This window comes from Corvus moneduloides, chromosome 2 (assembly GCF_009650955.1).
Source record: "Corvus moneduloides isolate bCorMon1 chromosome 2, bCorMon1.pri, whole genome shotgun sequence".
NCBI classification, from domain to species: Eukaryota; Metazoa; Chordata; class Aves; order Passeriformes; family Corvidae; genus Corvus; species Corvus moneduloides.
In genome coordinates, this window is record NC_045477.1 from 52,165,799 (window position 1) to 52,190,963 (window position 25,165).

General features: G+C 39.5%; 3 protein-coding genes across 17 annotated transcripts in view; 1 reads left to right on the top strand and 2 right to left on the bottom strand.

The window, feature by feature from the left end:
- The window catches only part of ALG5 (ALG5 dolichyl-phosphate beta-glucosyltransferase), a 21,020-nt gene extending 16,949 nt beyond the window's left edge, over nt 1-4,071 (bottom strand). The window contains exons 1-4 of one of the 3 annotated variants that reach the window (XM_032099626.1): nt 3,970-4,071; nt 2,102-2,243; nt 1,205-1,251; nt 471-539 (exon numbers count right to left, since the gene is read on the bottom strand). In XM_032099626.1, the coding sequence (XP_031955517.1) occupies nt 471-539; nt 1,205-1,251; nt 2,102-2,210 (225 nt within the window). In that variant the 5' untranslated portion in view covers nt 2,211-2,243; nt 3,970-4,071. Of the gene's footprint in view, nt 1-470; nt 540-1,204; nt 1,252-2,101; nt 2,244-2,840; nt 3,116-3,347; nt 3,478-3,969 lie in introns of those variants that run through there. The other 2 variants (XM_032099623.1, XM_032099624.1) reach the window with 2 other exon arrangements.
- Nucleotides 3,622-13,263, top strand: EXOSC8 (exosome component 8). 2 transcript variants are annotated; one of them, XM_032099627.1, is made up of 11 exons: nt 3,622-3,683; nt 5,376-5,412; nt 6,527-6,590; nt 7,141-7,214; nt 7,784-7,829; nt 8,840-8,945; nt 9,031-9,076; nt 9,341-9,437; nt 10,438-10,585; nt 12,539-12,645; nt 13,049-13,263. In XM_032099627.1, exons 1-11 carry the CDS (start codon nt 3,667-3,669, stop codon nt 13,162-13,164), a joined length of 858 nt encoding a protein of 285 aa, XP_031955518.1. In that variant the 5' UTR covers nt 3,622-3,666; the 3' UTR covers nt 13,165-13,263. The 2 variants fall into 2 exon arrangements, with proteins under 2 accessions (XP_031955518.1, XP_031955519.1); XM_032099628.1 differs by having other exon boundaries at nt 10,465-10,585.
- SUPT20H (SPT20 homolog, SAGA complex component) overlaps nt 13,190-25,165 on the bottom strand; it is a 30,039-nt gene continuing 18,063 nt past the window's right edge. For 2 of the 12 annotated variants that reach the window (XM_032099616.1, XM_032099612.1), the window contains exons 17-24: nt 24,784-24,889; nt 24,376-24,534; nt 22,312-22,624; nt 21,154-21,308; nt 18,859-18,914; nt 15,220-15,325; nt 14,561-14,688; nt 13,190-13,717 (exon numbers count right to left, since the gene is read on the bottom strand). In XM_032099616.1, the coding sequence (XP_031955507.1) occupies nt 13,580-13,717; nt 14,561-14,688; nt 15,220-15,325; nt 18,859-18,914; nt 21,154-21,308; nt 22,312-22,624; nt 24,376-24,534; nt 24,784-24,889 (1,161 nt within the window). In that variant the 3' untranslated portion in view covers nt 13,190-13,579. Of the gene's footprint in view, nt 13,718-14,560; nt 14,689-15,219; nt 15,326-18,858; nt 18,915-20,095; nt 20,245-21,153; nt 21,309-22,311; nt 22,625-24,375; nt 24,535-24,783; nt 24,893-25,165 lie in introns of those variants that run through there. The other 10 variants (XM_032099613.1, XM_032099611.1, XM_032099620.1 and 7 more) reach the window with 9 other exon arrangements.

Below are 25,165 nucleotides of genomic sequence, written 5' to 3' on the forward strand. Positions count from 1 at the left end.
TACTACTGGCACGTCGATTTTTAAATGAACAATCCCATGAAGGGTGTGGGAAAGAACTGTGTCAGCTGTTTTGCCAATCACAGTACGAATGGGATATTTAAAAAGATTTTTTAGCTTCCTCGAATTCATATTCACATCATCGCTATGCACATGTGGAGTATTTAATGCAAAATTTCTTGAAGTTAGGATTAGAATTCTTAGAATCTCAGCTGCAGGAAAATGGCTATCACAGTTGCCAATCAAGAAAACTAGAACTTGCAAAAGAATTATATGTGTATTCATGTGCATATGTGACATCCACGATGCATATAGGAAAATGACAGAAAGTAATCAGAAATGTGAACTTCAATTGTCAACTGCTTCAAGCACCAAAATATAAACGTGAAACATTGTTATATCCCACAAATATACAAAAATCCAAACAAAAATCCATGCCTCTGATTGCTTGGGAAGACACTTCTTTTTCTTACCTTTGCAGTTTGATCTTTACTACCATCATTAACCACTATCACTTCATAAGTGAATGAAGGATCTCGTTTCTTGAAAATAAAAGCAGAAAAAATGCATTTCATCCAATTTCTTAAGTAGGCAGTAGGACTTTCAAACATCATTACTTTTTTCTCCCTAGCAGTCGTTCATGGCTGCCAACAGACACTAATATAATGCAGAAAATTTGTTAAGATGGGATAATTAAAGAATTTTGTCGCATTTGATGCATGTACAATTACATTGGTTTGTCATGCTACCATCTAGAACTGAGAAATCAATTTATTGTAGAAGATGAAAGCTCAGAAGAACATCACTGTTAAGAAAAACAAACCAAAACAAAATCCACAAACTTTCACAATGAGCTTCTTATGCAGAGAACAAACCCTAATGCAGAACAGATGCTTAAGAAACTCGTTGGAACAAACCAGGACTTAGTTTAGAAAGTTAAATGCATAGTTAATCCTTAGCTCTGTCTTGGACAGATTTCATGCATACGAAGATTTTTTCATCCTATAATAGTATATTAAATTTTTACTTAATTTAAAAATCCTTTCTGGCACTTGATCTAAAAATAACTGATAAGAAACAGAAGCATTACTTATAAGCAGCCAGGTATTACTGTTCTAATGTACACTAACATAACAAAGTGACTTGATCACTGACTTGTTATACACAATACACAGAAAAAAAAAAAGAATTTTGAATGCAAGAATACCTGTCTTTTTTCTAGATAATCCAAAGCTTCGTCCATCATAAGAGGTACTAGAGAAAAGGTGGAGGAGGTTAGGTTAGTAGATTATAACAGGAAGAGCACCACAAGCACCTGCACAAGCAAGCTGAAAACAACCACAAAGCGAAGCTGAGCAAATCAACTCTTTCATACAACACTACCTTCAGTAAAAAAGCTTAGCAGCTGCAACTCTAAGTGCTGTCCTTTATGACTGCAGAAAAAAACACTGATGAAAATCACACACGTGATAAAAAGACAGGATAAAAACATTTTTTCTGAGGAACCAACTTTTCATTTTGAAGTATGTAATTCTCTATACAACAATAAAGAAAAAAAAAAAAATCGGTCTTCATGACTGACCCTGCAAACCAGCACTGACTTTATTTAAGGAACCTGTTGGCATGTGTACTGCCACATCAGCTTTAGAGCTTGATTATTTCTATCACATCTAAAAGCCTTCACTCAGTATCAGGTACTCCTATCTACGGCCAAGTCAAACACAAACCTGTGAGACCATCCATTTTTCTGCTTGTCTGAAGCTGCTGCTGTTGTTTAAAGAGTGGGAAGCTCTCAAATCAATTTTAAAACTATTTTTCTACTTCTTGACTTGCAGCATTTACAGGGGAAATGAACAGCCATTCTTCTGGGGATCATTAAAATAAAGAGGATTCTTACAAGTGCTATTTTTAGCAGTAGAAATCAAGTTACACAATTCCTTAATTTTGAAATTCAATGGACTTGGACTGTTTTCTGGAAACTGTGTCCAAAATCTGATACATAATCTGGCCTGCCAGAATCTACTGCTAACACAACTGACCTCTGCATTATTACAGTAACAACAGATAGATTTTCTTCTTTTCCTCAAAACAAGAAAAATCTTACACCGGTCTTCCTCATTGTATGAAGGCACAACGACAGAGAGTTCTCTTGTAGCAGGATCACGTATATTTGGTGCAGAACCTTTCCTGCATTCAGTGTCTTCGTGTGGCATTGTTTTGGCAGTTACATGAGCAATTGCACAAGTCTGTGATGAAAAAGAAACGAGAAAAATTGTGGAGCATTTTATTAGAAGTTTACCTAGCTGTTAAATGTGCTACCTCATTACTGAAATATACATGATTACCCTGGTAACCAAGTATATTTCAGTAACAGGTGGGTCAATGGTGGAATTTCATCCACTGACTAAATCACACAGGTCCAAAAACCTCTCATGAATGGCATGGTTACTCCCACTCTGATCACTGTCAGCATCATTGGCTTCTTGCTGTTTTTTGACTGCAAAGCATCCAGATGCCTCCAAAGTTGTCGTCCAAGCCCCTTCCCCAAGTAACCCTGAGCACACAAGCAGGTGCCACCTCTGATCCCCCACCAAGCCACTGAAATCAATGGCATTGCTCATGACCAGCCAGCCATACGTGCATGCAAAACCGAGGGTCTGATTGCTTTATGCATGGCTAAAATAAAGTGGTAGAACTTGGGTTCTGGAGCACTTTTACTTGGTGGCACCTTACACAGAATCACTGAATCAATTAGGTTGGAAAAAACCTTTGATATCACCGAGACCAATCCATGCCCCAAAACCACCACGTTAACTAGACCACGGCACTGAGTGCACACGTACGTCCAGTCTCTCCTCAAACACCTCCTGGGACGGTGGCTCCACCACCTCCCTGGGCAGGATGCATACGTGGCACTGTGGACAGGCAGCAGAATTTCGCTTTCCCGGGGGTCGAACTTCTCAGTCTCGCACGGCATTTTAGATACACAGAAACACAGCCGCTTCCCAAATGGTTAACGCGAAGGCGTTACCAGGACATTTCCCAAGACGTGCTGCAAGGCTGAAATGCTCCGTCTCGGTCCCCTCTGCCGGGCGCGGCTGCCCACGCCTTGCCCCAACGCGTCTCCCGCACAACCCCCGCACGAGCGCAGCCCTGCCGGCTGCTGCCGCCCAGCCCGGGCCGGCCCTGCCGCCTGCGGGGCGCGGCGGGGCCGCGGGAGCCCTGGGCAGGGCCGGGACCCCGGGCAGCGCCTCTGCCCCGCACCGGGGGGCGGGCACAGGGCGGCCTCGCGCACCGCCGCCGCCACGGAGCCCCCCGGGCCCTCCGTGCCCGCGGTGCGCGGCTCTCACCAGGACGAAGAGGAAGGCGGCGAGGGCCGCCAGCGCCAGCGCGGCTGCGGGCAGGGACAGGGGCAGGCACGGGAGCGGCGGCAGCGCCATCGCCCGCGGCAGCCGCGGGGCCCCAGCGCTCCGCGACAGGGACGCGGAAGCGGCCGCGCCGCCCGCCGGGTGCCGCTGGGAGCCGCGGGCGCCCCCCGGCGGTCAGGGCCCGGCAGCGCCGCCGCTCCCATCGCCGCCCCTGCCGCTGCCGCCGCCGGTCCGCCCGCGGAGCCGGCCGGGAGGGCGGGCCGCCAGGGGGCGCCACATCCGGGGTGGGGACGGCGCCGCCATGGCCGCGGCTTTCAAGTAAGTGCTGGGCCCGGCGGCCGCGGTCCCGCCGGAGCCGCGCAGCGCGTCCCGCCCGCGCCCCGCCGCCCCTGCCCGAGCCCGAGGCCCCGCAGGGACCCCCGAGGCCTTTAGCCTGTTCTGCCGCGGCGGCGCGCGAGGGGAGCGGGATCGGCGCGTCTTGTGGGGATGCGGTCGGTGCTGCGGGGGCTGCGGAGCCCCGACGTGTGCGGGAAAGGCTGAGCGAGCGGGGTTTGGCCAGCCGGAAAAAGGCCAAAAAGCGGAGCTCAGTGAGGCCCGGAGCTACCTGGGATCAGAATCGCAGAGTATCCCGAGTTGGATCCTTAGAGATCACCGAGTCCAGCTCGTGGCCCTGTAGAGGACAGCGCCAGGAGTCACACCATGTGCCTTAGAGCGTTGTCCAAGCACTTCTTGGACTCTGGCAATTTTGCTGCTGTGACCTATGCCTTGGGGAAGTTCCAGTTTCAGTGCCCAAACACCCTCTAGGTGACAAACCTTTTCCTACTACCCAACCTAAACTTCCCCTGACACAGCTGATAGCGTTATAAGGAAGTTCAGACTGTAGGGAATTCAGTGGCTTCCCGTTTATAGCTACTCGTTTTAGAATAATAAAATTGTTTGGGTCAGAGGGGATTTTCAAGCATCATCCAGTTCCAACCACTCTGCCGTGGGCAGGGACACCTTTCACTAGACCAGGTTGCTCAGAGACCCATCCAGCCTGGCCTTGAACATTTCCAGGCACGGACCATCCACAACTTCTTTGGGTAGTCTGTCTCAGCATCCTTGATTCCTCTGTATTTATGTCTTAAATGTGTCAAACAAGGTTTAGCAAGTCCTGTTACATGAATTGGAAGACAACAGACCTTGCGTTGGGCTTACAATCCAGTAGTACAGGACGAACATATGTGGAGCCAACAGGAGCCAGTTCTTGCTTGCCATTATGTTTGTGATGCCTGTGTATGCTAGTTTGCATTTGGAAAACTTGCCTGTCTCCTTTATCTGTTTTCCACCTCCCCCCTCCCCCGAAGCACTTTTATAACAAAACTGTGAATGCTTTGTTTAAATATTAGCAAGACTTTTTATAAAAGCTTTTGTTTACTTTATTGATTCCTGCTTAAAATGCTAATACACAAATACTGTTAGTAGTGTATAGTTAATAAGCAATAATTATTTCTCGTCTGAAGTACTGCATGAAGCATATTTTGTAATTATATATTTTCTCAAATGTTCTAAGAAAAACTGAATAATTAAAAGTTTTTATACCATTTTCTACATCTGAATGCAGTCCTCGAACTAACAGATATTTCACACACTGTAGTAAGATTTTCCTTTCTGCATTCCTTGAAAGACATTCTACACCCTTCTGTCACTGAACACTTCTTTAGATTTAAAGCTAATAGGATTACTGAAGTGAAAGCTAGCAGTTTTTGTTAAGTGTATGTGCAGGCAGGTTCCTTGTATGGAAGAAGCATTTTGGAACTGAATGTAGGAAAACATCTTTGTTTTATATTAGTTTAGAGTTTCCTCATTGTTCTGCAACTATATTGCTAAGCAGTTTTGTCAGGCATCTTGATTCCAAGATTATTTATTGTTGTGGGTTTGTGCTTGCTGATCTTTTTTTTTTTTTTTTTTTTTGCTGTCTCTTGCCTACTCAGGAGCTTGCATTTGAATTTCTCTTTCTATTTGTTCTAGAACTGTGGAACCATTGGAATATTACAGGAGGTTTTTGGTGAGTGAAACATGAGATGCCTGTATAAATGCCTTGTAGTGAATTTTTTCTTGCTTGCTTCCACTCCTCTAACTTGTCTGTATGGAAATCTGAAACTATGGAAATGGAAACTGAAAAAAAACCCCAAGAAACTCCCTGAGCAAGTGAGAAACAGTTGTTCTCTTCAGAACATGTTTTTCTTTCCATCTTTGGTGTTGGTGCTGTTCATCTTGATGGGTAAATGCTTCTGTTGGTCTTGAAAGGAGTTCAGTTTAAATTTGACCAAGATGGTGATGCAGGTTTTTGTCTAGTACAAAATTATGTCAAACCAGGCTTTTAGATGCTACAGAAATTAATAATAGAGACTATTGCTGCTAGCCATGCACACTGTAATTGTGGAGGAAAAACACTGACTTTTGTCACCTTAAATTAGTTCCTCTATTACTGAAGTTGTATTGACTTAGAAATGGGTCCCGTATTATTGCAGTGTCATAGGTTAGCAATTCTTATCTCACAGAAGATAAACAGTAATGAGTATTTTGGACCAAACCACTACATGCAGTCAGTTTGGGTTCTCATAATTCAACCAAAAGTCTGCTTTTGAAAAGCTTGAAATTGTGGTAACAATTCAGATCTATGATGGAATATTGTTTCAGTTTCTAACACAAGGGTTATGTATTGTACAGCTTCTGACTGATGGTATTTGAATGTTGGGTTTTCTTTGGGTGCAGGGTTTTTCTTTTGTTTACCTTTAGTTCAGTCTGATTTTAAGAGCTCCACTAAACAATGCAGACAGGTAGAAACTCTAAGTTACCAGTTCATTCTTGGATGATATTCTGAATCTAGCCTCTTGTAGTACCTACCCTTGAGACAATCAGTCTATTGTTATATTGTCAAAATAAATTAAAATGGATTTTAAAAATCAGGGGTTTTCTTTTGCAGGTCTACAACCACAAACTATCAGTTGATGAAAAGCTAGCTAGAGGGTGACCGAGATTTCCCTAGCATGTTTGAGGCTGTATAATTCTGCTAAAAAGAAGAGAATATTATTTTTTATGAACTTCTGTAGCATAAATATTATTGTGTTATTTGATAAAATATGTTTTCTAATTTGAACTTTGTGATTTTTCTTTAGAAAGAGAATTGTCGGCCTGATGGAAGAGAGTTAGGTGAATTTCGGACAACCACTGTCAACATAGGCAAGTGCTTGTGTGCAATAATAATAATGGGGGAGCTATTATTAATATCAGGTTATAGTAGTGACCTTAATGACTTGCTGATTGGTTTTCTTGATTCTTGCATTTGGAAACCAGGAAGAGGAAGGATTTTTCTTTACAGTTTCAACAAGCATGAAAGAGAATCGGTGGTACGATAGTATCCCTGAGCATTGCTTTCAGTCCTGTTCCTGGGCCAATGTGCGCAATGTAATTAGTCAGTTCTGCTCCTGTATGTGCAGCACAATTTAGGTGCCCTCACAAGTTTGCAGATGACACTGAACTGGGAGGAGTGGCTGATAGGCCAGAGGGTTGTGCTGCCATGCAGAGAGGCCTCAGCAGGCTGGAGAACCTCAGCCATTCTGTGTGACTGACTGTTTAATACTGAGATTCTGTCCCACTCTGCATTTGAGACTTTGCTTAGCCTGTGTTTAGTATAAAATGATGGAAAGTAAACACTTTGTGAAGGTTGGACGTTATTTACCGCCCTTTGAATGGAAAATAGATTTTATTGAACAGTCCTTTTTCTCTTCAGGTTCAATTACAACTGCAGATGGTTCTGCCCTGGTGAAGTTAGGAAATACCACGGTGATTTGTGGAGTAAAAGCGGTATGGTTGGTTTTTATCTTTATTTTTCTGTTTAGCTGACTTCATGCATTTGTGTTTAGAATTTATCACCCTCGGAGTTACAATGATGTGCCAGTCAGATGCAATTACAGTCTTTCACCTGAGTTACTTCCAGACCTGAAAGTTAATATATAATGTAATTGTATAATCCTACCTGTATAGTCTGAGAACATGTATTTTTGTGATGCCCATTGTGTATGGGGAAAGATGTGTGCAAAACTAAAGTCTTTTTTATTTCTAGATAAAAGCTCTGTAATTGAAAAGTTACTGAATATCGATCAGTAAGGGCACTGGGAATGAGCTGGCTGGACTATTAAATGCCTTGTAGCCTCAACTGTACTGCTGGCCTGCCATGACCTACAAGACAAATGACTGCTCATTCCTATACTGAGTTTTTCCATAGGAAATTTACAGACAAGGACTGATTAAAAATGGCTTTTGTAAACCTCATTGTCATGGTAACTGGAAGAAAACAACCATTTGTATATAGAACAGCTGGAAAATATTTTGGACAAAATTCTGGTCTTCATTTTTCTTTTCTGTTTCTCCAGGAACTTGCTGCACCAGCAGTGGATTCTGCTGATAAGGGATATATTGGTAAGTGTTTCAGTATGGATCTTATTCAGGTTTTGTATTGCTTCAGCTAAAAGGTTGTAAGATTCTGTTGTGAAGATTTCTTAAAAGTATGAATTTGGACCAAATTGTATTACATACCTTGAAATTAATTTCAAAATTGACATCTAGGAATCTAGAATTCCCTTTGCTCTGCTTGTGAGTTTTCCATATACAGCTATGTTTTTATTGCTGATTCCAGGCTGGGCATGGAAAGAAACCTGCAGCAGTGTGTATATTAAGAGGGAGAAAGGTAATCTATAAAAGATAGTGGCATGCAGGGTTGTGCAAAGGCATGTTAACTTCTGTTTCAAAGTCCGAGTAGGCAAAAAATGTAACTCCTAAAAACAGTGAAATAAAAACCTGTTTATTTCACAGAGAACTGTAAGTTCTGGTGGTACCTCCTCACTCCTGTTTGGAGTTTCTTTGGAAATAAAATAATTCTATGGAACTGAGAGCTTAGATGAAATCCCCTTTTTCTAAGGCATCTCCCAAGTTTGTTGTTTTCAGTGAGCTTGACTATGCTTAGAGTTTTTTCATGAATGTTTATGCATGTTTTTGCTTCAAGTCTAAAGGCTCAGGTTTTAATGGTTGATGAAAAGCAGACAGCATACCAGTAAAGTCAGGCAGTGGGATGGAAATGCTGCTGTTTCTTGATCTGCTGAAGAGCACTTAACACATAAAGAAGAGTTTATGTGGGGTCATGATAGTCAGAGAAGGATTATAAACAGAAAGTGGTAGCTAGGAGTATGTGCTTTTCTATGGAATATATAGTTTCTGAGTACAGAGAGTACTACAAGTTCTTTAATACAAACTCATGCATAACTTTTATTTTTGAGGGGAGAAGTAGGAAGGCTCGACTGAAAAATTCTTGGTCTTGCCTTTCATTTGAAGTATGTAAAATGGTACTAAGAGCGTCTGTTGTTTATTTATCTATTTTTGATTACCTATTGCCTGCTTTGTTCAGTTAATGACTAATGATTCTTGCTGCCTAGTTCCAAATGTAGAGCTGCCATCCCTCTGTGCAGAGAGGTTTCGCTCTGGACCACCGGGTGAAGAGGCTCAAGCAGCGAGCCAGTTCATTGCAGATGTGATTGAAAAGTAAGAACCATCTTAGTGCTTTTAAAATACAAGCAACTCTGCAAGACAGTTTTCTATTTCCTTGCTTACTCTCATTTTATTTTAGTTCACAGATGATAGTGAAAGAAGATCTGTGTATTGCCAATGGCAAGGTAAGTTGTATCTCAGAATGAAGAGGGAGATAGTAACAAGATCACAGTACTTGTACACAAGTACAAATACAAAAGTATTCAGGGTTATAGGGGGTTTGATTGTTGTTTTTGCTTTTCAGTCTTCATGGCTTGGTTTACATGTTAAGTGTGAAAATCAAATGATAGAAATAAGTATCTGTATTTAATGTGGCCAGAATTTTCTTATATATTGCACCATTTGCTTAGCTGATGTAATATCTCACATGTGCAAACCTTTTCTGATAGCTTGCTTGGGTGTTATACTGTGACATCATATGTCTGGACTATGATGGAAACCTTCTGGATGCCAGTGTCTTTGCTTTGTTGGCAGCATTAAAAAATGGTAAGTCTTCCTTACAGCAAGAGACGTTCTGATTAGTGTTGCTTGGAGAAGTCCATTAGTTTTGAACCCTGATAAGCAGGTAACTGGTTCATGGGACTGTTTGTTTCCTGTCATTTGAATGCAAACACAAGGTGGAAATGATGGTGGGGTGCCATAGGTGTGTAACACCTGGAAAACAGGATCTTTTTGTATGCTTATTATTGCTTTCTTAAAAGACTAACAGCTATTCTGCCACGTGTTCTTTGGTGTTGGATACCTGAGCCTTTCAGCAGTGGCCACGAACAAGTTTAACATCTAAATCAGGGTATTACTTTGATAATGTATTTTGTGTAGGCAGAATGAGCAGTTGGAGGCTTTGCTTACACAAATACTTTGTCACGACAGAATATTCCTTTCCTAGCTTAATGGATTATAGTTCGTAAAAAACTGTATGGACTGACTGTTCACAGGCGTGTGGCTTGTAGATGCATGAAGGCAGCAGTTTAAAGGGAAGCTGATGGCAAGGCCTCCCTTTCTAACTGAATTGCCAGCCTTGGAATTCCCCTAGCTACTTTGCTCTTTTTCTCTTTGTCTCCAACAATGTATGGGTTGTCACAGCAAGAGTTAGCTGAAGGTCAGATTGTACTGTTTCTACAGATATATAAAGCTCATGACATGAGACTATATTCCTAATTTTTTATGTCCAGTAGACATTACTGGGGAAAAAATGCTTTTCATTAAATATGACTCCAAAGTATTTTAATTGTGTGGCATTTTAGAAGTAGAAAAAACTTCTGTGTAAGGAGAAAAGCTTCTGTTACCTTAGGTACAAAAAGCAAATAACTTCCTTGAACAGGTAGTTCCAAGCTAAATAGTTTCTTGAATTTTTTTTTGTAGAGTACCATTAATGTAGGCAAAACTCTATTCTGATTGATTTTCAGTGGCTTAGAAGAACAGCTTCAATATTTCAGTAGTTGTCAACATCTCTAGGCCTGCTAAACCCAGCAATGTTTAATTTTAGACCATTGTATTCGTTTCATCTCTTCAGTACAATTGCCGTCAGTTATGATAAATGAAGAAACTGGTCTATCAGAAGTTAACTTAAAACAGAAGAATCCTTTGATTATCAGAAAACATCCGGTTGCCACATCATTTGCTGTATTTGATGAGTAAGTTCTAAACTGTTTTGTACTTTATGGAAACAACAGTGTCTATAAAACAAATGAAAGACAGAGGATGCCACCAGTGATGTTTCTGCACTTCTGCCTGTGACCAGTGTGGAGCCTCAGGCAGCGCTGCTCCATCCATCTTAAATCCATGGCCTCTCTCATTGAACAGGCCTGTAGTTCTGTGATGTAATGAGTGTGCAGAACAAAGTGCAGTCTGTACAGCTTCTTCCTGTGGCTTAAAGCAGAAGTAGTTCCCAACCTAAAGGATAAGCTTAAAAGTACAGGCATAGGTACTGTTTTAGGTTTTTGAAGTATCTTTTGAGATGAAAACGTTACCAATGCAATTAACGTTTTAGACGCCTGTGTAAGTAACTGATATAAAAGATGGTAGTTTTTGAACAGCTTATTCCAAGGATGTAGTCAACAAAGGAAGTAAGAGTCCAGTCAGAACAATAGAACCCGTGGATAACTGAAAACGTAATTACCCAAGGTGAAGTGTAACCAGCACACTTAAGTCATTGTTCATGTAGGAAAAGCATCTGATTATGAAAATTCAAAGTAATCACATCTGATAACTTCATCTGAAATTGTTTACTGGCTCTTCATTAGATCAATAATGTTAAGAATGTGTTCTGCTGCTATTTATATGATGTGCAGTCTGGTGAGATCCATTTGCAAAGTATAAAGTGACAATAGTGCTCACTGTGCTATTCAAGATTTAAATCTCTTCTGTGCAGGGTTATGGCACATTAATCTGTATTCACAGAAATCAGTAGTAGGGCCTTTCATCCAAGTAACAAATAGGGTGGGGAGAGCAGTCATCTCAAATGTTGACCAAGTGATTACCAAAATGCATCAGAGCAGGACTTGGTACTTTAGAGTGCCCTGTTAATTGCTTTAATACCATTTCTGGTGGGTCTGAAGTTTGATGTACACTGAGCATTGGGGTAACATACCAGACAGACAGCTGTCAGTAGGATATTATTTACACACAAATCACACATACTTACACATAGACCAAAAAGGTGCATGTGGAAGGCAGCTTTCCACAAGTGTCTGTTGGGGTTTGTTTCCTTCCCTGAAACCAGCTGTTGCATCAAACACATTACTTAAGTCTCCTTTTAGCTCCTAAAACTACAGATTGAGGAGGCATGTGCTTGTGATGTGTGGTTTGAGGGTTTTTTTTTTTTAAATTCTGGTTTATTAGTTTTTCTAGAGCTGTTGACACAGCCCTTAAAATAAAATGCTTTACATACTCTGGCTTCCAGAGGCATTTTTCTTTTACATAAAAGGCCTCCTTGAAAAAATGAAAGTGGTAGATAGCTGGTTAGTGTGGCTGTGGCTGAGGACTGCTGGTGCAGAGCTGCTCCTGTACATCAGCAACAGCCATGCACTGAGCTGCTCATGTGAGGTGTGACGGCCAAAATGAGCTGTCTTAAGCAACCCAGTGAATCTGGGTTTGAACTATTCCCTGTCTTGAGTGATGTTAGAGTTCACTGACAAGAAACTGAGAACTACTTAGGTGAACTTACCATTGGAAATTAGTTTTGCTTTAAGGTGTCTGGTAGAAATTAGTGCAGCCTACGCCTAAAACCAATGCCAGTCTTTTGTGGAACTACAAAATAATGACTGCAATATTTCATATTGTTTACTGCAAATGGCAGGTGAGTGGCATTTTTCTGCAATTCACTGGTGTCACAAATTTATGAAACCTACAGCTTTTATGCCTGTTTTCCACAGTCATTCCACACTTGATTATGTGGAATCTCCCACAGTTTTTGGCTTTTTTTCCTTTTTTTTTTAAATTGGTGCATTTTGATAGGAAAACAGAAAAGCTTGAGCACTAAATCCATCTACAAGTATTTTGTAAGACTACAGTAAAAATTGTATTTTACAATAACATTAATGGAGCAATGTATACCAACATATCTGCATGCATTTTTCTTTCACAAGCACATTACTCATTGTTGATCCAACTGCTGAAGAAGAAGATTTAGCAACTGGAACAGTAACCATTGTAACTGATGAAGAAGGCAGACTGTGTTCTGTCCATAAACCAGGTACTTCTAAATTCACTACAAAGAAACCTAATGTTAGGTCAAGAAAAGATTATGTACCTGCCTTGCTTTGTGAGATGCAGGTGCTTTATGGAAATAGAGTGCTTGAATAGTCATTAAATTACTTGCTCTTGAAAGGAGTTTTAAGATGGTGGCATGACTGAAGTTCAAAAAGGAGTCACAGCTTGACCTACATATAGCAGAGGACAAATTTTGTCTCCTGTTACAGCTCTAGTTTGTTTCCATTATCTTTGCCTGAAGCTAGGGCTGGGAAAGCTGTATGCTCCCCAGGTGAAAAGTGCTGGTCATGACAATTACTGTATTTATACTCATGTTTGGAAATCACAGTTAGATACACGTAACTGAAGTATAAGTAGAAAATCATATTGTTCCCTTCAATGTTTAGGTGGAAGTCCTCTTACAGGAGCCAAGCTTCAGGACTGTATCACCAGAGCAATTACAAGACACAAAGAAGTAAAGAAGCTGATAGACAAAGTAATAAAAAGTATAACACCCAAGTGAACAAAAAGAGAGCTCTTTTCAAAAATGGATTTGTAAAAATTGTATTTGTTACAGTGTTCACAAACCTTTCATACTAAATAAACAAATACCAATACTACATTTACAAAGTTCATTTTTTCTAAAATGTTTTTCACCCTTATTCTATGTACAATGCTGTTGAGTGGTAAAAAATACAAGATAAAACATTCTGTTAAAAAATTATGTGACTTGAGGAAACCAGACTCTAGCCACTTTATAGATGAATTTTTTAAGTTCTGTAAGGTTGGCTTCCAAAATCAGTTCATTTCTTTTAGTGTAATGTCAAAAATTCATTTTCCCACAAGTAATATAAAACACTAATTTAATTTTAAGCCTTCTCCTTAATAATCTGAAAAAAAACCCCCTTTGAATCAATTTTTTTGGGGGGAGGCAAGTCTCATGATTTTGGAGGGGCCGGTGTGCCTCTTTTCCTTTTACTTTTTGAGTGGCTGCCTGAATGCTGTTGATGATGCAGGTGAGCTGCTTGTGCTGCTGCCGCTGCCATAGCCATTTGATGCTGCAAGAATCGCAACTGCTGCCATGAAGGAGAAGGGAGAAAAAGCTTGTTAGTGTTGACTATAAAGCTTTCACATCAGGAACAATGAAGGGGGAGGGAGAAGAAAGAAAAAAATGAGGAAGCACCAGGTTGACAAAAGGAACACACCATGTACTGGGGCAATGGGTACAGTCAAGCAGCACCAGTGGCACAGAAGCCTGCTGAGGGCACAAGCTAACATTTTACATGTGTATATGTGCACAGCTTTGTTTCTTTGCCCTTTCTCTTCATTGCAGTAACTGCAGTAACTCAGCAACTTCACTGAGTGTTTGGGTTACACAGTACATTTTTAATGTAATACCTTCTCAGTGTATGCATCGTTTGAATTTTCTGAATGTATTGCAAAGATGAGACTGTGTGCTAAAAAAATACTAAAATATTTTCATGAAGCATCTGAATGCTAAAGGAATGCTTTGCAGAGCTCTTGCTTCCATGTACTGACTGTAGCAGTGCCACATTTGAATTTCCAGGTGCTTTCGTCCATGCCATTTTGAAATCTGTTGGCACCTGGCATAGTATTTAGATTTGTGCCACAAGCACCCCTTGAATGTTTGCAAATCAGGAAGGTGGAGGGCTTAAATGAATAAAAATAAATTCAGTGCTCCAAGCTGAGAGAACCACAGATTTCAGGTCTTGCATGACAGTTTGCCAAATACATGTTGGTTTTGTTGTTGGTTTTTTTTTTTTAATTTCAATTTGTGAGACCATAAATGCATTAGTTAAAAAGAGAGCCAAAAGGGCAATATTTTTGATTTTGGAGCCAAGAATTGTATTTTTAATTTTGTTTTTTTAAACACAGTCAGAGTGAAGTTGCTGGATTACTTGTATCTGTTGCTGCTGCTGCTGCAAGGCTTGTTGTTGTTGCTGTTGCAAGGCAGAAGAGAGCTGGAGTCTCTGCTGAGGAAGGCTTTGCCCAGGTCTGTTCACGGCAGAGCCAAGCTGAGACAACACTGAGAAAGGAGAAGGGGAAAGCAGGCAGGTCAAAGAAGTCAGGTTGAGTTGGTCAGGGGAGGAAGATGTAGGAGTACAGTGTAACAGGAAAGGGGGATCAATAGAATTAGTTTCAGAGTCACATTGGAAACACTGCAGAAAAAAGTATACATGATATACATACTCTGTTAGTTAGAACATAATTAGATTATGAAGTGCTTGTGGAGACACAAAGGTTTCTCACACTGGATGTTAAGCACACAGTTAAGGAAACATTCCTTAATGAAGTCTGGCATGAAGTTCCCTGCATTTTCATTTCAAGTGTAACTTACTTTCATGTGATACTACCAATTGATGGCACTTAACTGCCAAACAAAGCAGAGAAGTGCATGCTTTAGAAGTCAAGTATTTCTCATATAATTCATGTGCTGATAATAAACAGTAAATCATTCTGATCTAACATAAGACTTCCCTAAGACCAAACTTCATTTCAGTGTGAATTCATCAACATAAACACTTAGCTACCAAAAGGAGGCTCAGCAAGCACATACCTGTGGCTTGAGGTTGCATAAAATTCCCTACTCCAGTCAGGTTAATTACAGCAGCTTGTTGGGCAGATAATGCCTGATCTTGATTGGATGGACCTTGGTCAGACCCCTAGCAAAAATGAAAAGCTTGATCCTTATTACAAAACTTCCGTATCAATGAATAAGCAAATAAAGCCAGTGCGAAGGCAAACTTCTGAAGTGCCATTTAAAAACATTTAATGCTATGTCATCCAGTGCGCGTAGGTACAGGCTATAATGTAGTGACTAACAGCAGAACAAACAGATACTGAACACCCAAAACAGCTTTGTTTTGGCAGAAATGGTACTGCTCCTGTTACCCAACAGAAGTCCCATGTAGTTGTCAGTTTCTCTGCAGTCTAGCAGAGACTACACTTTTTGGTTGTAATCTTACGACAATTTCCTGTCCCACTCCCAGCCCCAAAGTCTTCAGGGGCCCCTGAAATCATCCACGTGCAAAGGTCCTAATCAAACTGTGCAAAGCTTGACACACTCCCATGTTCATACTGTGACACACACTCCTTAATTTCATAAAAATACAAAACCTGCTTTTAAAACTACATTTTCAGGACAGAATAGTTTTCACGGTAATCACTTTAAATCACATTAAAAGGAATTACTGTAGTCTGACCTAGTGTGCCCTGAATTCAAAGGGTGCTAAATTATGACCTCTTCTAGAACTTAAATTATGCATTGATTTATAACACAGGGAAATAAAGCATTATATGCACAAACCAAGAAAACTTGGCTTATCAGTCAGAAAAAAGCTGGTGCAGTCCAGGAGTTGCAATGCTTCTTTACCATTACATTATAATGCCACTAAGATCTAGGAAAACCAGACCAAAAGAGAGCTCATTGAGACATCATCACCTCCATGATGACTAAGAGTCATAGAACCACCGTGGGGGAAAACCCCTAAGTATGAGATGAGAATGCATATTTATATTATGTTGGTAGCACAGAAGATTGTTGTTCTTTTTGGGCCTAGGTTTTTTCCACTAAGCACTGTGAGCACATACGTTCTTATCCCTATAAAAGCTAAGGCATCTAGTGTTCCTAATAGCTCATTTTACTCAATGACTTCCTACTCTATAATGCAAGGTACGAGAGAAGCTCCCTAGGGCAATTTAACCAATGCGCAGATTGATTTTCTCCAGAAGAACTTTCTGCCACAAGGACTATGCTTACATCAGCCATTTTGTAAACACCCTTGATGTTCAACGTCCAGAAAATAAAACCCAACAGTACAAGGTCACATGATTTTTTTTTTAGTAACTCAACTACTAAATGGCATTCAGAGATCTGGATGCTGAGAACAAATCTGAAACTTTCCCATTAAACTGTCCCACAATCCAGAACAAGGCCTGTGGCACAGGAGGCTATATACCATAAAACATTTGAAAGAGGCATCTTATTTATGAAGTCTACAGTAGCACAAGTGAAATTATGACAAACTTGAGTATCCAGTAAAGAGTCTTATGTCTGGGAAGAAGAACACAAAAACAGAGCAGCTAGTTTTCCCAAACTGCTGCATCAGCTTTGGTTAGGATTTTTAAGTACTGACCTGGTACCTGCACCTTTGGATTTTTAAGGTGCAACTGACCACTCAAAATTTGTCATTTTGAGGACAGACTGGTCTCTATCAAGACTTTAGACTTCCTCAGTGATTAAAGCCTTTAACACTAATTGCAGGCAGCAGTAGAGCTAATGTCTTAAGATTACAGCTTTAAAGACAACTGGTATTTCCTTTGGTGCAAAGAAAATTCTGTTGAACTACAGCAGTGAGGGTTGTAAGCCAACTCACAGTAGCGTAAGTAACAAATTCTAGTTACTCTAATAACCCTGACTGCATTTTTTCTTTGTTCATCTGACATATCTATTAGTTACGATAAACATAGCACTAAGCTGATTTTATACTACTCATACAGTGGGGCTGGGTCTCTTCATGACACAGTTAGACAATGCTCAGCCAGTTGGTTTGTTACAGCTTTTCTATGTGGGATATAAATAAAGGAGTATAACCCAGCTCCAGCCATAGCAACAGAGCCACTGTAGTCAGACTTTGCTGTTTGAGAAGGTTTAGGAGGAAGGCTTTTCTCCCCCTCTGCTTCAGATCTATTGGGTAATGGCTCATTTACTGGTGGAGATGGGGGGAATAAGAGAAACTATTTCATCCGTGCACCCCAGACTAAGGGCTGTTAGCACACACCTGTTCTCCCTGTTGCTGAGGGCTACAGGTTGTAGGCTGCTGGGATTGTTGCTATGGGGAAAACTGTGACAGCTGCTGCTGGAGCAGGTTAAAAATAAGTGAACCACCTGGAAGCTGTTAAAGATTTAAAACAAAAGGCATAATTTAATCAAACTGCTGAGTTTCCCACTGTTCTAGGATGAACACAGTATTGATAGTGATGCATTTCCTAGAGGCTTGGTTTTTGTTTTAAAGTTCCTTTAAAATCAATCAGTTTACAACTGTTGCTGTTTGTGAAAAAGCCTCATGCTCTGAAAACAAACTTCCATGAACTTATAGCAAGATACTTCCATAGAAAAATACATTTTAATTATTTTAATTAAAATGGCAGATACTATACTGATATTTGAAAGGTAAATGCCAGTCTTCAAAAGCACTGTATATAATTTCCACTTTCAAAACATTCCACTGAATTTTAATAGATAGTGAAATGGCCTTGATTCCTCTCCCTTACCCCAGCTTCAGTTGCACTTATTTCAGCCAAATTGTCCTTGGTTTATATGAGTGGCAGAGCTAGCTTGAAAGGATGTCCTTCAACGTGGAATCACTAGAATACAAGCATTTAATTCTACAGAAGAGCTCTAGTCTGACGTAATTACCTCCTGTGCCTGCCCTTTTCCATGTTTCTGGAGTGTGTACAGGAGTGGGAAGAGGAAGTAGCAAAGCTGGTAATAATTTTTTGAAGCATGGTGCAACATATGTGGAACACTGAAGCTGCAATTGTGCACCTGCATCTGGCAGCTGACTTCAAAGTCTGAGAACTCCACCCAGTTCCACAAACAGTCCCTGTTCTGCTTTTAAATGCAACTCTGACATAACAAACAACATCTGCTCATGTTTGTATGTATTTCTTTGCTTAGTGCAAAGAAAGCATTTACAGACCTTCTAAACTCCCTATCTTACGTGAACTTCCATTTCCTAGACCAGAAGCTCTTTAAACCTGTTACTGCAGCTATCTGTGCATGCTGAGCTTGGCTTTCAGGCATTCTGTGTGTAACCTCTGAGTGATTCTACTACACTATTTTGTACATTGTAATGGTAACCTTAGTATAAAGAATGATCTGCAATGAAAGCTTAGGCAAATCTTGAAAGATTCTATTTTAGGATTAATCTTTTGAACCCAAATGTCAGCATCTATTGTTACTGAGAATTATCTGCTTTGTTCTGAGCTAGGAATATAACTTCCACGTGGTATCTCTATGGAAGTAGTCTTTTGTCTTATTCTAAGCCTCTTAAATAAGCAATTACGATTTGCAGTAAATGGTCTGACCAACTGGCTCCAAAGATCTGTGTGGGGCAGCACAGTAAGCAGCACTAAGCAGGTCTCTACAGAAAGGTATGAAATTATTATTATTGTGTCCAAGTATATCAATTACCTGTAGAAGATTTAAGGGCCGAAGATTTGATGTATTTTTCAAACCAAATGGGCTGCCTGTTAAAGAAAACATCTTTTTATTAGTAGTGAGTCTTTACTCAGTTGTATTTGTGCTTTGCAGTACACCTTTTCACTGGGACTATTTCTAAACATTTTGAAGTTGGAAAACTGGCAAGTGTAAATTTCATACTTAATACAATGCTGCATTTTCCATAATGCAGTTCACAGTTATTCAGGCTCAAAGCACAAAAGAGCTGACTAAATGAAAAGAAATCTGTACCACTACTAACCACTACACCCTGTGACCTATAACCTGTTAATGCATTTAAATGAAGGTGATTGTGGAGAACACCACAGCAGTTATTTGTCAGTGATCCTTCTTCCTTTAAAAAGTTTTACTGTTGGTACAGTAAATCCAAAAAAAATCCAAGGGCTCAATCAAGCAATACACTCTTATTAACCTTTAACAGGAAACAATCCCACCCCAAATCTGAGCAATGCTCCCCTAAGACAGCAGCTATCAAATAGAAGCCCAGGAGGTCTTGCACAGACCCAGATCAGATCACTACTTTCATCTGTTGTGTGGGTGACAGCACAGCATGTAAAAATCTGTGACACCAAACTGGTAGAGGCTGATGGTGCTTGAAAGGACAGAACTAGACTAAAAGTGATCTTTGTGAATTGAAGAAATGGTCCAAAACTCACTAACATTGAATTAAAAAAAGACAAATGACCAAGTACAAAATTGTAACTAGCTTTGTGTCTATACAGCAAGGAAGGACATGAGAAGTTACAGTAAGTCACAAACATACCCAAATCATCCATATCACAAACTACAGAGCACACAAAAGAAAAGAACCTCTTCACACAGTTTACATTTATAAAATTCACTGTCACAAGATGCCTTAGAGATTCCAAAAATTTAATGGATTCAAAAACCAGTTAGATAAATCCACAGACTAGAAATCTAGCACAGGATTTTAAGCACAAAGATCCATGTGGATATTCTTCAGCTGAGAAAGTCTCAAAGCTGTAGATTGCCAGAAGAGGTACAGTTGTAGACAAGGGATGTTTCACTTCACACTTTTGCCTCGTCTTATACTCTCTCCTCAGTATCCTCTAATGGCAACTGTCAGAGACAGAATATAGACTGGATGGATTTTTGGCCTAAACCAGTAAAGCCATTCTTACGTTAAGGTAATGCTGTTGCAAAAAATACAGATAAAAAATAGGCAGACCTCATTTGGGGAAATGTTAACAGGAATGTTGTGAAAGAGATGAGATGCATTTATTCTGCTGTGCTCCACAGTGGTAAATCAGCCAAGCTCAGGCTTGTGTCCAGTTTTGGTTATCACATTTTAAGAAGGATGTAAGCAAATTGGACAGTCTAGAAAAGAGTGACAGGAGTATGAAAGGTTTGAAAAATACAACCTATCAGAAAGAGAAGACAAATGTGGGACATGACAGCATGTTTGAAACTTAGAAGGTAAAGAGAAAGAGTGAACAACTATTTTTCACGTCTGAAAGGTATAGGAGAAAAAAAAATTGCAATTCAGGAGATGCACTGTAATTAGAAGGAAACATTTTGCATGGATAATGAACTACTCCAAAGAGCTACTGAGAAAGATTGGAATCTTCTTTAGTGAAGGTATTTAAAGACAGTTTAGATAAACATTGGTTCAGTATGGCTTAGACAGGTTTGACTATCTTAGCAAAAGGGACAGATATCTTGAAGTCTTTTACTCTTTTCTTTCTATAATCATACATTAGATTTTTTTCTTTATTATATGTTCAGAAAAAATAAACTGATATTTTAAATTGTGCTTTTAAGATTTATATAGTTGCATTTGAAGGCAATGAGGAACTACTTAACTGTAGTACAAGAATAAAGCAGTACCAGAATAAAATGCCCCATACATTCAAAAAGTGAAGCCTCTTCCTAGAGTTCAGTCATGCCTTTTTTTTTTTTTTGGCAAAAAATTCAATTCCATTTTTTTGGCAAATGCAATTCAAAGATTGCATTTGAATTTGAAGTTTCTTTCAAAGTTCTTACTGAGCACACCAAACAATCCAGGTTTTGACTATGTATCCCCAGCCTAGCTCACCAAAAACCATCTTCAAACAATCTCCAACACAGCCTACACCTCAAATGCAAAAGCAAGTTTGTTGTTCCTGAGCTCCAGCTATCAAATACACAACCCTCTTCACATAATGGCCGCTTCAGTCCATTTTTCTCACAAAATGTTTTTACACTGTCCCTGTCTGAAGGGCAGCTTTTCCACTCAGTCACACTGACCTGCTTGAGAGGCAGACTGCATTGCAGCGGGCAGCGCACTTGGTACCAGACCTCCTGGGGGTAAAATGCCACTCAGATTTATACCTGCAGGGGCTATGGCACCAGTGTTGCACCCCAACATAGAGTTTGAACCACTCATCAGTGACTGTGCTCCACTGTAGAAGAGGAAAGACAACACATCAAACCCAAGTGGCACAAGTAAACCTGAATAACTAAATTTTTGCCCTCTGTCTTATGGCAAGTAAAACAGTTGCTTGGTGTAAATTATGCAATTATGGATAAAGCAGCACTGCAGCTTAAAAAAAATTGTTTTGCCCAGAGCATAACAAATACATTCCATATTATTGGCATATACAGTTTTTTTTCTTCTCTGCTATCAACTGAGGAAGATAAACCACAAGTGGTCCTTTTATTCTAGAAATACTAAAAGGTTTTCAAAATGGTTGTACTATCATAAAAGGAACAGGTTTGCATTCTCTTTTTCCCCTATTAAAAATATCTCTAACTTATCAACAGTGACCAACTGCTGAACACCTTAGCTGCATAAATGTCTGATACCTGCATTGAAGCACACTACGTGTCTTACACTGACCATTGTAATCGTAGAATTTTCCTTAGTCTAAAAAGCAGTTCATGTTATACCGTACAATCTATTCTTGACAGCATTTATCATTTTCTTCAAACCACAGAATGAGTTTTAAGGATCAAAGACTGTTTAACCTCAATGCTTTTCTAAGTTGATAGAAACAAATCTGTTCCCATTTTTCATTTAGATTGGTCTCCATATGATATTCTACCTCCTCTCTGGTTAATAAAAAGATGTTCTCAAACTTATAGAGCAAAACTTCAGAAATCACTTAAATTGAGATAAAGCCTGAAGAAATGAACCTATATGACTCCAAAAAGATGAAAGCAATGAAGGCCTTTCTTAATAGATCTTTTCAGTATTCTAATAGTAGGTGACTTCTATTTGAGAAATGCAAATAGTTTCTAGTGGCTCTTCACTTTGTAATTAGATGGTGAATGATCTGTTTTGTATTGCACATCCTGAAAAATATTTACCCTAATGGATGGTGGACAGTCCTGGACCACACCCCGTCCCCACCAGCCAACCAACCCCCATGGTAAATTTAGAAACCATCATAACAAAAGACTTACCACACAGAGCCCACTACATTGATGAAGTTAAGTCCTGCAGGGTTTGCCATGACCTGGGTGGAGGTTGTTCCTGTAGTAATGGATGTTACCATGGTGGAAAGAGGAATGGTCATTACAGGCAGTGCCTGGCTCAGAGACATTTGCTGCTGAGCAAACGGGGTTAACAAAGTGGGCTGAGGGGTGAAGCCTGAATCTTGGGGAGTAGGGGTGGCAGAAGGGGTAATAGGAGTTGAGCTCTGAGCATCAGGAGGGTGTGGGGTCGATGAAGGGGTGTTGGTTGGAGTAGGAGTAGATGGTTTAGGAGTTCCAGACCCTGCTCATTGAGAAAAATAAAAAGTGCTAGTTTGTTATAAAAGGCCAATCCTTTTTGTATAATAAGGTTAATGGAATCTTACTTAGCACTGACAATTTCTTCTGTTTTTTAGACTGCAAGTGTTAATTTCTACACGACACAAGTGTTGCAGCACACACTCATTGTTAAGGATGCAGTATATCACAAAGAAAACCCATTTGCCATGCTTCATTCCTTGTGGCATACAGCAATTTCTATTTTCCTTTAAGGCTGCCATAATTTATTGTACATTAAGTCGTAATTCCATTCAGGAATACTTAAAATAATTTCTTAGTGACCATTTTAACCTAATTAATGTTTGTCCTAAACTGTTAAACAAATAGTATCCATGTACTGCCTGCACAATAGCATGGTGTTGAAAAGATATGGAAAACAAGAGAGTCAGCAGGAACATGTACTATTTCAACAATCCTGGGGCTGATCTAAATTTCATCAGACAGTCAAACTGCCATTTGCCAAATATTGACCAAATAAAAAGCAATTAATTAATATTTAAGAATCAGAGGATAATACTGCATCTTTAAAATCTACTGTGTAATTCCCTCTGCTTAAATGTAGCACATACAGCTGTATTTGTTGTGGATGCAGTAGGCAAAGTCTATCAATCGAAAAACAAAACAAAACCCCTAAAAAGCTTGAGCTGTTTTTTTTTGGTTTTCTTTTTTTTTTTTTTTAGCTTTCGTGTCCTGCAGAAAGAAAGGAAATAAATATGAATGGTGACCAGAGCCTTAAAGTAACAACTGTGTGCAGCAGATTTACACAATTCATAATACTAACATAAAACCAGACTCAGTATTTTGGAAGAAAACTTTCATAAGTTTCCTTTTTTATCTTGTGCAAAACAAGAAGGCAGAGAAGTTACACCTTTTGAGCTACCCAGATTTTAAATTATTTAATGCAAAAAGCATATTATAATACCATGCAGGATACTGGAATGTGCAGTATACAATTATTCATAAAAAAACTGAGAAGCTGCAGCTATGGTTTTCCTCTTTGTACAGATCTGTTCACGAAATGGCTCAAGACGCATACATGTTTTAGAAAATGTTTATGATCTACAGCTATGATTACAATGATTCTGTCAGTGTTAATGAAAATACTTTAACTAGGATGTCACTTCTGATTGAAATTTGCATTTTAACACCTGAGAATATGGTGCTATCATCAGCAGCATCACCACCACACTTGCAATCAGCAATGATTTGTAAAACAGTGTAGGAGTGTTTTTAAAAAATCATCTTATTGTTTATTGTATCATCACCTTGGGACTGATCAGATTATATACATACATAGATACACAACTGCACCAGCTCCTATAACATTTAAAAAACCAGATGCTTAAATTACGTAAAGGCAAATTGATCTAACATACTGTTTTTACACTGGAGGAAAAAAAAATCTACACTTTGGAATTTTATCTCATCACATCATCTACCAGCCTTTTCATATATGAGGAGATCATGCTAATTGCATAAAATGTATTAAAACGTATACACAGAGGGTGCATACATATATATACAGAAAACGAACACAGTTACAATAAACATAAAATACATACAGTGAACAAGAGACCTGCCTAAAGCTGCACAACTTATACAATTTAGGGTACACTGTACACTTAAATTTCATCATTCCACAGGTTAAGAAGTTTATCTCAGGAAGCATTTATGCAAAAGCCTAAGACTTAATGGAGAATTTAGGTCGTGACTCACTTTGTGAAGAGCTCGCAGGAGACATGGCAGCTGGAGAGAGCATGCTAACTTGATTAAGATCCATAGATTGTTTCCGAGAAAGACCAGGAGGCTTAGAAGGAGGAGGTGGAGTTGGGGATTTTAGATGGCCACTTGACTGTTGTGAACTAAAAATATTACCTGAAAAAGCATAATTAAAATACATTACTATTCTGTGAGTACATGTTAACTTGAATATTAGGATAAAATTTTGTGAACAATATAATCAGAAATTTAAAAAAAAAACAAAAACAAAACACAAAAAACCATGCTCTTCTCACAGATAAGATGCTGGTATTTTTTTATTAGATCTTTACTAAAGGGATATCCTGTCATTTTACAACAGGCAGAACATGTTAAAATGAGACACTTGAGTCAAAAAATAATTACCTGAAGAGCTACTTCCTGAACTTGAAGGTAATTTGATAGGAGGAGGTCGGTGTTTTACACCTTTCCCCAGTACTGAAGACTGAACAGAGCCTGATACACTTTCTGGCTGCTGGGAGGAAAGAGAAATTAACACTACCAGAGCAATGATAAGAGCTTCCACATAGCTAGCAGAAAAGACAATTTGACTGATTTGTATTAAGGCTTCTTAGAACTACGACAAAATTCCTTTCAGACATTTCAGATGAACTCTCTTTAGATAACGTGTTTACCATCAAGAAGCAGCATGAAAATGCTGGTAAAAATTTAAACTGAGCAAAGAAGTAAGTAAAATAATTAAAGAGTTTCATTTACTCCATAATTCTGAAATTCTTTTAGTAATTTT

Excerpts from the sequence above, each read along its gene's own strand:
- EXOSC8 (XM_032099627.1), top strand. Across the intron at positions 10,586-12,538 it reads TCATTTGCTGTATTTGATGA|CACATTACTCATTGTTGATC; the intron begins GTAAGTTCTAAA and ends TTCTTTCACAAG. Across the intron at positions 12,646-13,048 it reads GTGTTCTGTCCATAAACCAG|GTGGAAGTCCTCTTACAGGA; the intron begins GTACTTCTAAAT and ends TTCAATGTTTAG.